General features: G+C 36.4%; 1 protein-coding gene across 10 annotated transcripts in view; it reads left to right on the top strand.

The window, feature by feature from the left end:
• RAPGEF6 (Rap guanine nucleotide exchange factor 6) overlaps positions 1 to 12,613 on the top strand; it is a 210,147-nt gene that overhangs the window by 29,362 nt on the left and 168,172 nt on the right. For all 10 annotated transcript variants that reach the window (XM_043990166.1, XM_043990162.1, XM_043990171.1 and 7 more), the window contains exons 2-4: positions 3,862 to 3,932; positions 8,768 to 8,824; positions 9,744 to 9,827. In XM_043990166.1, the coding sequence (XP_043846101.1) occupies positions 3,862 to 3,932; positions 8,768 to 8,824; positions 9,744 to 9,827 (212 nt within the window). The remainder of the gene's footprint in view (positions 1 to 3,861; positions 3,933 to 8,767; positions 8,825 to 9,743; positions 9,828 to 12,613) is intronic.

Genomic DNA, 12,613 nt, shown 5'->3' with positions numbered 1-12,613 from the left:
TTTGTGGACATTTGTAGGTACTCTTAAAAAAACCCAACTATTTGGATTTCTTGTGGATATTTACATTTCACAGGGTTCTTCTGCATTACTCAACAGTTAACAATTTCATGCTAATTTCTGTACTTAAGGTCTAAAACTAACTGAGTACTGGTTTGGGACAGCTAAGGATTTCTAAATATCTCCTATAGGAGGCAGCAGAATATGCAAGAAAGAGCACTGGAATCAGAAGACATTTAGGTTTAAATGCCACCTCTGACACTTATTTCACCTGTGGGAAAGTTGACAAATCATTTCACCTCCTTGGCCTAAATTTCATCATATTTAAAATGCCGGGATTAGACTATAGATATCTGAAGTTACTTTCTGTTCTAGATCTGTCATCATAATACCCCTGCCCCCTAGAAATTTTATTGTCTAGCTCAGGAGTTTTTAACTTCTTGTCCATGAACATTAAAAATAGTTTTAAAAAATTTTGATAACTGTATTATCATATAATTGGTTTCATTTGTAATCCTACATATTTTACTCTATACACTTAAAAACATTCTGAAAAAATCCATAGTTTCGCCAGGCCACCAGAGGGGTCCATGACCCAAGAAAAGTTAAGAAGCCTTGTCATATAAACTTCCAAAATTGTTTTATTTGCATTTAATTAGTCAGAAATAAGTATTAACTAGTATTACTCTACCAACTAGAGTTACTTCTGTCTCTGTCTCCTTTTTACCACCCAACTTGGGAAAAAATAATCTATACTTTTTTTTCCCATTTATTTATCATTCACTACTCCTTGTGATCCAACTTAACAGTCTATACTTTATTGCAGTTGCCCTCTTGAAGATCAGTGATAACCTCCTAATTGTCAAATGGGGTTTTTGTTTTCCATTTTCTATCCATCTCTGTTTCCTTGCATTATTTGACACTGCTGAATATTCTTCTCTTATTGGAGAATTCTTTTGGTTTCTGAGATTCTTCACTATCCTTGTTTTCTTCCTTCTGTGTCCTTCATTGGTTGGTTATCTTCTGAAGCACAAATGTTGGGATTTCTTAAGAGAATATTAAAGAGGACCATGAACAGTCTATTTTCTCCCTTGGTATTTTTATTCACTTCCATATCTTCTACCATCACCTCTATGAAGTTTACTCCCAAATCTTTATGTTTAGACTTGACTTTTCTCTTTTCCTCTAGACCTGCATTTCAGACTTCCTTATTGCCAGTACTTCAAACTTATGTTTGGTAATTCTGCTCTTAAAAACTACTCCCAGTTGCCCTATTTTTACTCATAGCATCATCAGTCACTTAGTCCACTGTGTTTAAACCAAAACTTAGGTCCTTTTCTAAATCTAATAATCAAAAGAACAAGAAAACCCTATAAACCTCCCTTGATCAGAACCACCAATTTGCTGTGAACCCTTCTTTCGTTAGATTAGCCTAGTTAATCTTCATGGTTCTGTTGATATTTTCTTGGATTCTTCTCTTTCCCTCATTGCATCTAATAAGTTGTCAAATCCTATTGATTCTACCTATACAATATTTCTCATCCATTTTTTTCTTTCTGTTCTTTCCGCCATAATATAGTCCATCTTTGCCACCCACCTGGTCTATTGTAATAGTCCCCAAACTGGTCTTCCTAGTTCGAACTTTCTCTGTTCTGATTTATTCTTCATACTGTTGCCAGATGCACAGGTCTCATCATGTTTACTTCTCTGCTCAAAACTCTTCAATCTCTTACTATTGTTTTTGTATTGGGAGAAAACTGATGGAGTAGAAACATCTTGAATTTGTTATGAGAAGATCTGAGTTTGAGTTCTAAAGCTTGCTGTATGATTTTGAATCTCAGTTTTCTTGAATATAAAAAGGGGATGGTAACACTTGAACTTCCTACTTTTTGAATTGTCCTTTTAATTAGCAAAAATATTGAATTATATTCAGTGTTTTAACATTTTATATTTTCTCATAAAATTGCTCATCCATATTTTGCTCTCTAACCAGCACATTCTCTTTTCTTATCATTTTTAATGATGGTAATTTATTATATATGAAAAACCCAAACTCAGAATCTGAGTTGGAGTGCATTTATGCCAACCTACATATAATTCCTTGTCTGTCTTGGTCTGTGGACTCCCAAATATTTTATGTATTCTGTGATGCCAGGCACTATGTTATGCATTGGGTATACAAATAAGAAAAACAGAGAAAGTCTCTTCCCTCAAGGAGCTTACAATATAATGGGTGAAGACAACACACAAAAGGAACCTGGGAAGGGGAAGGAACCCCAGGGAATCTTGTTTTGTGGTGTTGAAATGAGGCAGAACTGCAGAGATTCAAGAACAGAAAGGAATCACTTCTTGTTGGAAAAAGCACCTACTTTGGCATCAGAGGACCTTGAGTTCACTGATGTCTACCACATTCATGACCTTAAGCAAGTCACTTTACTCCTTTGAGACTCAGTTTTTGTATCTGTAAAGTGAGGACATCATATTAGATGGCCTCTGAGGTCCCATCTTACTTGGAATTATTTAAAGTAAAGCCATTGAGCTGTGTGATGGAGAGAGAAGGATTTCAATATGTTGAAATGTCTGGTAGTTTTAGAAATGTGTATGGGGACGTTGTAGGCCTATGCAAATGCACCCTAAGTGAGAGAGGGCAGTCAGTAGGATAACATTCATGAAGAATAAGATGAGATGAAGCTGGAAAGGTAAAGGAGAACCCCAATCTGGAATGTCTTCAATGAAAAGATTAGGAGTATGTAGTTGGAAATTAGGAACCACTGAAGGATTTTGGATATTAAAGTGATGTGTTTGTTCCCAAGTGTTAGGAAAATTACTTTGGAAGGTGTGAGAAGCATGGGTTTGAGAGAGAAGAAACTGGAGGCAAAGGAGATCAGTTAGAGGCTAATATAATACTTCAAAAGAGAAGTAATGAAGGCCTGAACCAGGTTGGTTTTAATGTGGATGGTAAGGAGACTAATAGAAAGGATATTGAGATAGAAATAATAGGACTTGGTAATCAACTCAGTGAGAGAGAGTCAAAGATTTCTTTGCCTCCTTTTCCCAATCTCTACCTATTAAAATACCAGCCAACTTTCAGGGTCATCTCAGATGGTGCTTCCTTCATGAATTCTTTCCCTTCCCTCTTCCTGAATTTCTCTTTCCCTCAGTGGATTTTCATAGCATCACATTCATATCCATCATGGAGATTGCTTTAGTTGTTACTCACATCTCATCAATACCCTCAGTTGCTTCTGTTGCTCTTGATTAGAAAGCTAGAGGGTGGAGCAAAAAACTCATCTTAGAGCTTCCATTTGGGGCAGGGGTGGGGTGGGTGGGGGTGGGTCAAATCCCAACCATCTCTTCTGTTTGCCACCAACTGCCCTGGTTGTTTTCTTTGCCTCCCTTGTTGAGTAGTAAAATTGATGAGCTTTGTGACAGCAATTTCAAAGGGAGGGAATAAACATTTATATAGTGCCTATTATATTCCAGGCACTGGGCTAATCATTTTACAAATGCTATCTTATTTGATCTTTATAACAACTGTAGAAGGTTGGTGCTGTTAGCCCATTTTACAGTTGAGGAAACTGAATCTAGACAGGTTAAATAACTTGTCCAGGGTCACACAGTTAATAAGTGTTTCCAATTGTATCTGAATTCAGGTCTTTTTTGATTCCAAACTCAGTGCTCTTCAAAGATCTGTTTCAGTTAACTGAAAGTTTCACAACAATGTCCTGGATGATTGAGATTGTCAGAAATCTAAAGTCCAAATTAATGTGGGGACAGGGGGACAAAGGGTGGGGAAGGCCCTCATTGTACTTAGAAATTTTGTATTTGAATGAAAACCTAAAATATCTTTTTTTCTCTCTGCAGGATTTAAATACTATTTATTCTTATCTTCACGGGATGGAGATTTTATCAAATCTCAGGGAACATCAGCTAAGGTAAATAGTAGCCAACAAATACCTCAGCATAAGGAAAAAAATATGAGTCATTAGTAGGAATAAAAAGCTGTTTTCCCAAGGGGCAGCTAGGTGTCACAGTGGATAGAGCACTGGCCCTGGAGTCAGGAGGACCTGAGTTCAAATCCGGCCTCAGACACTTAACACTTAACTAGTTGTGTGACCCTGGGCAAGTCAGCAAGTCACTTAACCCCAATTGCCTCCCCTCCCCCCCAAAAAAAGCTGTTTTCCCTTTAGTGATTTTCATCACAGACAGGACTTAACTAGTACAGATTAAATATTGTTACATAAAAAATCCATAATAGTGGAAATATTTCAAAACCCCCAACTAAGTTGGTCTTATTATAGTTATGAAATTCACTATTATGAATAATTCATTTTAACAGATATTTTTTAAAATCATGTTTATCTTGTAATAGTCATTTGGTATTTTTTAAAAGCATGGTTTAATCTAGTGATATGTTGTAGATCTGAAGGATGTAAGGGGCCTCCTCAATTATAATTGTAAGCCTCATCCTAGACTGTGACTAATAGAGGGGATGGATAATGACAATATATTTCGATGCTACTCTATAATTTTGAAGGTGATGTGTCTCTTTTGATTTATTTATTTCCACGAGGATTTTGGATGTTGGGCAGGAGAATCATCATTATTTCCATTCCTTGGCATTTCCAGGTCAGGGTGGCTAAGTGGTGCTGTGAATAGAGTGCTGGGCCCAGAGTCAGGAAGACCTGATTTCAGATGTAACCTCAGACACTAGCTGTGTAACCCTGGGCAAGTCACTTAACCCTGTTTGCCTCAGTTTCCTCATCTGTCACATGAACTGGAGAAGGAAATGTCAAACCACTCCAGGTTTTTTTTGCTAAGAAAACTCCAAATGGGATCATGAAGAGTTGGACAAGACTGAACAACGATTGAATGGCACAAGGATTTTAGGCGTTGGGCAAGAAAATTATTATTTTAAAGAGGAGGCCCAGGCTCAGAAAGGTTCAGTGATTTTAAATCATAGATTATAACTAAAAGGTAACTAAGGTCATCTAATTCAGTCTTCTCATTATACAGATGGGAAGATTGAGGTTTAGAGAAGTTGAATGACATTCCCAAGGTCTCACAGATAAGTACTTAAGCCCAGGTGCAGGTCCTCTGATTCCAGAGAACACAGTTTTTTCACTGCACCAAGATACTGTTCTTCCCCAGGGTCATTCAGCTACTTGATGCTGGAGACAGATATAGATCTTAGCTCAGTTCAGTGCCTGTTCTGTGTAAGTCACTGAGAATAGAGATGAAAAATGATATAGGCCCCGCCAACCAGGGTTTACAATCTACTACTGTCTGCCCCATATTTCTCTTACTCCCGAGGCAGGCAGGCATCACTAGACCCCTTTACACCTGAAAAAATTGAGCAGTGAAATTTAAGGCAGTGATACTTCATTTGTATTTTTAAGCCTTTTTCCATACGACATTTTTGAAAACTCATGAATTTATTTTTGGTTGGGAAAAGGGGTGTTAGTTCAGGTTGCTTGCTAATGATATTTAGTAGGGAGTTATGGGAAGGGCTTTTGAAAAGAAAAGTTTTACTAAGATTGCAGAGTTTGGTATAAGTCTAAGTGTTGTAGTTGGGATTAGCAGGAACCTGAGTTTGTATCTTGACTTATTTACTAGAACTAATACGGATACAGCACTTTAAATTTTGTAAAGCTTTTTACATACATTAATTCACTTTAGCCTCACAAAAGTGGTGGGTACTATAGTTATCCCCATTTTACAGATGAGGAAACAAAGACAGAGATGAAGTGACTTGCCAAAGGTCACCCAGCCATGAGTGGAAAGAATGCTGGATTTGGAGTGGAGAACCTGGGTTCAGATTTCATCTTTGCCACTTGTTACTTGTGTGATCCTGGGCTAATTGCTTTTTTTCTGTAGGTCTTAGTTTCTTTATATGTAAATGAAAAGATTGTACTGCTGAGTGGCTAGGCCTGATTCAAGCTAGTTTCCTGGTAGTTTATGTCTCATATTGGAATGAAGTGAAATACTGTTACGTCATTCAGCGTTTAACAAAAGGTTTACATAGCCATAGCTTAGAAAGGATACTCAACTAGGAGATAGGATGTGGTCTTCCCCCACCTCCGTGTGGAAACCATTATGGTCAGCAAGCCAGGGTATGGTGCCTGCCAAGTCTGAAGGGCCTGTACCTGATAGAGGTAGGTCTGTTTATAGCCTTAGGTGAATATGAAACCATATCAATACAGCTTGAAACTCTTAGGAAGCTGTACCAACAGCTACATAACTTGAGCCGTAGCCTCCTTTGCCAATCAAATCTTAGTTTCTTTGGCTTTTAGGAAAAGAACTAGACTAATGCAGGATAAGGGAAGGAGGACCCTGGTCTTTCAGAGACTAAATGGTTCCTCTGGTCTCTTAAAGCTCCAAATTTATAATTCTGTGAAGTATTGGAGGCTGAATCTGAACCCAGGTCTTCCTCACTCTTAAGTCTAGAATCCTATCTACTATGCCAGGGCTTCTTAAACTTTTTCCACTCGTGACCCCTTTTTGCCTAAGAAATTTTTACTCGACTCTGGGTATATAGGTATATAAAATAAATATACATAACCTTTACTGTTGGCGAATTTTTTGCAAACCCTCTCCCTTTCAGTTACATGACCTCATATGAGGACACACAGTTTAAGAAGCTGGGTACTATGCTTTGCTATGTTACTCTCTGAGCCTCTTGTTTACAAGGGACATTAGTTGATCAATAAGCATTTATTAAACACCTACTATATAACAGGCAACTGGGCTAGGCCCTGGGGATGCAAAGAAAAATTATAGTTATCTCTTCTACATCACGACTTTGCCCATCCTGGTTTCGATATATCACAGGTCAGCCTAAGAAATTAAATGGGAATTTTTTTTGGAGTTTCGCAGAAGCTGCAGACAATACATGAAGGCCAGCAGACAACATAGTACCTATGACCAAATACGTAACCCACATTTTACAGTAAGGTACTGTAAAAACCCCATAAAAGAAGAATAAAAAGCATCATACTTCTCTGGGATGAAGGGAGGACTAAAACATTTTACATGGATTTTCCAGATTGTGGGGGTTCCATGCCATGTGGAAGAGATAATTATGATCACTCTTACCATCTTGAAGCTTATATTCTTTTGGGGGAGACAGTATGTCAATATATAAGTTTATACAGAATAAATATGTGTAGAAAGAATACAAAATAATTACAATGTAATTAAATAAAAAGTAATTGGAGAAGGGAGAATACGGGAAGAGTTCATGTAGAAGGCAGAAAGAAATGATTGTCTGAGACATTGGTAAGAAGGGAGTGGAGTGTGTGCTGTACATGCTGCGTGTGGAAGATGGCTAGTTTGAAATCATGCAGAGTTTGTTTGAATAACAGAGACAAGGCTATGTACAGTGAGGCTGGGAAGATACATTGGGGCCAGTGGTGAAGGGCTTTAAGAACCAAATAGACAAGTTTGTACGTGATCCTAGAGTCACCTGGGAGGCAGTGGAGTTTACTGTCAGAACTGTGCTTAAGGAAAATTACTTTGGCAGCTATGTGGAAGATGGATTGGTGAGGGGGAGAGACTTGAGCAGATTTGGAGCTTATTTTTTATTTAGCTTAATGTTAAAATTGGTGTGAATTCCCTGAGTGCATATAAACTTATGTTAGGGGGAATGAATAGTCTTAGGCCACTCTTGGTGGCTGAGTAATCTGGTCTGAAATTTCATATCTGTAAGAGTGCTGAATATGCCCTGCTAAACATGGAGTCAGAGGACCTGAGTGGGAATTCTGAGAAAGGCTTTATTGGGGGGGGGGGGCAAGCAATGAGTGTTAAGTGACTTGCCCAGGGTCATACAGCTAGTAAGTCAAGTATCTGAGTTCAGATTTGAACTCAGGTCCTTCAGAATCTAGGGTCAGTGCTTTATCCACTGTGCCACCTAGCTGCCCCCGAGTGGGAATTCTGACTGTCCCAGTTGGTGACCTTGGGCTACTTAACTTCTCTAAGCTTCAGTTTCATCATTTAAAAAAAAAATCTGTGCAACCTATAAGGTTCCTTCTAACTATTAGTCTATGATCTTATGATCCTTTGATTCTATTATATTTTATTATCTGTGTTCTTTGGGATTGAGTATTATGTAAATGGTGACTCAGTATTCTAGATGTGGACCCAGATTGTATCCTGGTTTCATTTATCTTATTGTGGTTTTGTTACCTCCATACTGGTGCTACCATTTTCATTTCTCTCCGTTTATTTTTCTTGTCTGCTTGTGGCCGATTGGCCTATTTTTTCTTTTCCTGGCTAGCTGATTCTGACTTCCAGAGCAGACCTTCTTTATCTCTAAACAACCCTGATATTCTTAAAGATTTCTCACCCTGGCGTTAGTGTCTTTTGCTCTAATTAATGCTCTAGATATAGGGGGTTTTAAATTTTCTGCTGGATAATGGAAATTATTAAATTGTTGCCATGTGTCAGTTAACAGCCCAGCATGGGGAAAGAGCTTGAGTGACTTGAAGTAGTAATGTTTTTAAAATGTATAGCCTAAGCTGTACTTTGTGTTTTGGTGATAAATGGATAAACTGAATTTAATATCAAAAAATTAGTAATATATTCTATAACAATATGATTTTAAAAATATATCTAAAAGTGCTACTTTGAATAGATGATGAGTTTCATACTGATTGGATCCAATAAAACTTCTTAGTGTTAATTCAGTTTTTGTCAAAGGTGCTCCTTTAAGCTATGTAACTTGATTCATAGTTCCTTAAAATAAGATTTAACTTATATCTTTGTGTATCAGGTTAATATCTGCAAGAGCAAGATATGAAAGATATAATGGCAATCAAATTCTTTTTTGGTAAGTGTTACTAACTTGGATAAAAAAAAAGTGGCTTTTATGTTTTGTTATTGAATTTTACCTTTGGTATCCTTTGTTATGGAACAAAAACTGCTAACAACCAGGATTGATTGATTATGTTTTGGTCCTTTATGAATTATTTAAAATAATAAAAGCATGTTTACTTTTAGGTCTACATTTTAGCAGATTGGTACCAGTTGCCAAAGGAAAACCAGATAAACAAAAAATTAATACCTAGATGAATAGAATTTTTCAGCTACCTAATTTAGGGTTGGTGAACTATTATAGCATGGTCTCCATTTTAATGACATTGGCATACCTGTATTTAGACTGTTGCTAAATATCACGATTTTAAAATAGTGCCTATATATACAAATGCTAAGTATTTGAGGACTGGGAATACACACACACACACACACACACACACACACACACACACACACACACATTTAATACTGTATTTTGGATCTAGAAATGCTTAGACCATCATCAGTAAGACATTTAAAAGCATCTTTATTTTTATTTGTTTTGTAATATTATGAAATGACATGACTCTTCACATGCTTTCTTCTGGTTTCTTTTGTAATTAGACTAGTAACAGAGTTTTGTTTCTGTGAAGTTAAGTATCCCACATAGAAATGGAATATGTGACCTTTAGGCTGTGTCCAAAGTGCTTTAGTCAGATAACTTGATGAACCCTATCAGTTAAATGTAGTGTTGAACAGTTTTGACATTTGTGCTAAATCTAGATACTGAAGAAATCTGAGTAGCGTATCTCATTTGATTAGAAATTTAAAATTTCCTCTAAATCATTATACTGAGAGCCATTATTGATGAAGACCTTTAATGATGTGCATAAGGTTTGAATTCAACTAGTATTAAGACTAAACACATGTGACTAAATATTTCTTTTTTATAGCCCTGAAACCATTGCCAGATGTTGGTATATTCTTCTTTCTGGATCTGTATTTATGAACGACTCTGTAATTTTTGCTCCTCAAAGGTATGTTATGAGTTGTTATAGCAGTGATTTCAGTTCAAATAACCTCTATTATAATAAAACTGTTTTACTTAGTTTTTGTGATACTTTTATTTATATTAAAAAAAAGAGACAGTTCTTTAGCATCTGTCATGGAAGATGCTTAACAGACTGTAGTTTATATTTATATTTCTGATGGCATTATATTTACCTGTTTAAAACTAGAGTAGGGGTTTTTAATCTTGGGATTGTGAACATTTTAAAAAAGATTTTGCATTTCAGTATAATTGGTTTCTTTTTGTAATCCTATGTATTTTATTTTATGCATTTAAAAATATTATTGTGAGAAGGGTTCCATGGGTTTCACCATATTGCCAAAGAGGCAGTGACCCCTAAAATGTTAAGAAACTGACCTAGAGCAAAATGGTTGTTAGGCCAGTCTGTATTTTGAGACTGTATTTGTAATGCTTGCTCTTTTTATACTACATTATTTCTACATTGGCCAAATTCAGATACACACCATAGTTTTGGAAATTAAAGTGGGAAGTGTGCTTGTTTCTCTTCTCTTGGTTGAGAGATAGTGGACCACAGGTGTGGAACATTGCATTCATTGTCCAGACAACAATTACTCTGCTTGTACCTCACTGTGTTATAGCTTTCTTGCCCTTCATGGCTAAACTTTCTGAGAAAGCCATCTAGGATTGAGACCGTAACACATCCTCTTTCTCTTTCTTTCTCTCTCTTTTCATTCAAGCTATTGACTTCATCATTTGACTGAAATTGCACTCTGCAAAGTCATCAGCAATTTCTTAACTGCAAAAATCTAATTGCCTTTTGTCAATCCTGATTCTCTTTGACCTGTTTGTAGTAAATATTTATAGCATTTGACACTGTTGATCTCATTCTCCTGGATATTCTTTCTGCACTAGGTTTTCATGATGTTATTCTTTTTTATTTTTTTTTGCTTCTTTTAAAAAAATTATTTAGAATTTTACTTTTTTCCAAATTACATGTAAAAACAAATTTTAACATGAATTTTTAAAACTTTGTGTTCCAAATTCTCTTCTTCCCTCCCTCTCCACCTTACCTTAAGAACTTAAGCAATTAAGTATAAGTTATACATGTGTAGTTCATGACATTAATTCTTTCCTGGGTTTCCTTCTTGTCAGATCTGTCTTCATCAGTCTCCTTCAGAACTTGAAGAACTTGGTTCTTCATCCATACCATGGCCACTAACCACAAATGTCCTGTAAGGGCTCTATCCTTGACCTCCTTCTCTTTTTTCCTATATTATCTCACTTGGTGATCTCATCAGCTCCCACAAGTTCATTTATCATCTTAGTGCAGATGCTTAAAATGTCTATATATCTGTTCACATCTATATAGTCAGTCTGGTCTCTCTGCTGAGCTAAATCACCTATCTCCAGCTGCCTTTTGGATATCTTGAACTGAATGTCCTGTAGACATGTCAACATCATCATGTCTAAAATAGAACTCATTTTCTTTCCTCTCACACCCTCTCCCTTCTGAACTTATTTTTGTCAAGGGTTCCACTATCCTTCCAGTCATTCAGAATGAGTGTCATCCTCACCTCAGTATCATCTTCCACTCTTTACTTTCACTTACACCACATTTCCAGTCCACTGCCAAATTTTGTCATTCCTACCTTCGAAGAATCCTCCTATATTTACCCCCTTTTCTCTGTTTATAAAGCCACAATTCAGATCCTCTTTTCCTCTTCTCTATACTACTGCAATAACCTTCTAAATGATTTTCCTGTCTTGAGTTTTGGCCTACTTTACTTGACTTATTTTTCTAAGGTATAAGTCTGACCTTGATGTCAAGCCCATGATCTCCAGTGGCACTCATATTAACTCTACAATCAAATATAAACGCCTCTGTTATTTAAAGCTCTTTATGACTTGGATCCATTCCTATTTTTCCAGTCTTCTTATATCTTACTCCTAGTACTTGAACATGACACTCTTATTTCCTTTCACTTTGCCTTTTCTTTGATTACTTCCCAGGAAGATTTCTCTCCCTTCTCAACTTTCACCTCCTGGCTTCCCTGGTATCCTCAAGTTTCAAATCCCACCTTCTTTAAGAGGTTTTTTCCAACCTGTCTTATTTCCAGTACTTTCTCCTTTTAGATTACCTTCATGTATTCTGTGTCTGTTTATGTGTATGCATATATGTATATGACTATCCTATAGATTCATAGTCATTTACACGCCTCTACTGTGAGAATGTATATTGAAGGCAGGGACTTGTTTTTTTGCCTTTCTTTGTATCTCTAGCACATACCACAGTGCCTGACGCATGGTAAGTGTGTTGACTAATTAACTGACTTGGTTGTTGGGAAGTGACATTGGTATAAAAAATGTCATGAGTAAAAGATCAAAAAAATAAGCATGCTCTCCATTCAGGGTAGTAGAGACAGTAGTTTAGAAGATTAACTGTATAAGTTAGATCTGGATCAACATAAAATACTCCCATCCCTGGAATCCCTTGTTAGCATAAAAGGACTAAAGTTGATGGATCTCCTAGAAACCAGAAGCTAATATAATATGAGTAGAATCAAGGGGGAAAAAAATTAAAGGGGATAATGTCTGTAAAGTGTTTTGTAAATTTAAAAGCTCTATGTCAATTATTACTCAGTATTATATTTTCCTTAATTAACTGTAAATTGTAAGATATAGGAAGTACTGAGACTTAGGTACTTTACATGTCACTAATGGGGACCAGCTTTTAAAAAAAAAGGTATTTAACAGATGGTACTCTATAATTGTAGTCTTTTTACTACATTGTTT

Source organism: Dromiciops gliroides, chromosome 2 (genome assembly GCF_019393635.1).
Source record: "Dromiciops gliroides isolate mDroGli1 chromosome 2, mDroGli1.pri, whole genome shotgun sequence".
In the NCBI taxonomy this organism is placed as follows: domain Eukaryota; kingdom Metazoa; phylum Chordata; class Mammalia; order Microbiotheria; family Microbiotheriidae; genus Dromiciops; species Dromiciops gliroides.
Note: the sequence above shows the minus strand (reverse complement) of the source record. Positions and strands in the feature narration are given on the sequence as shown.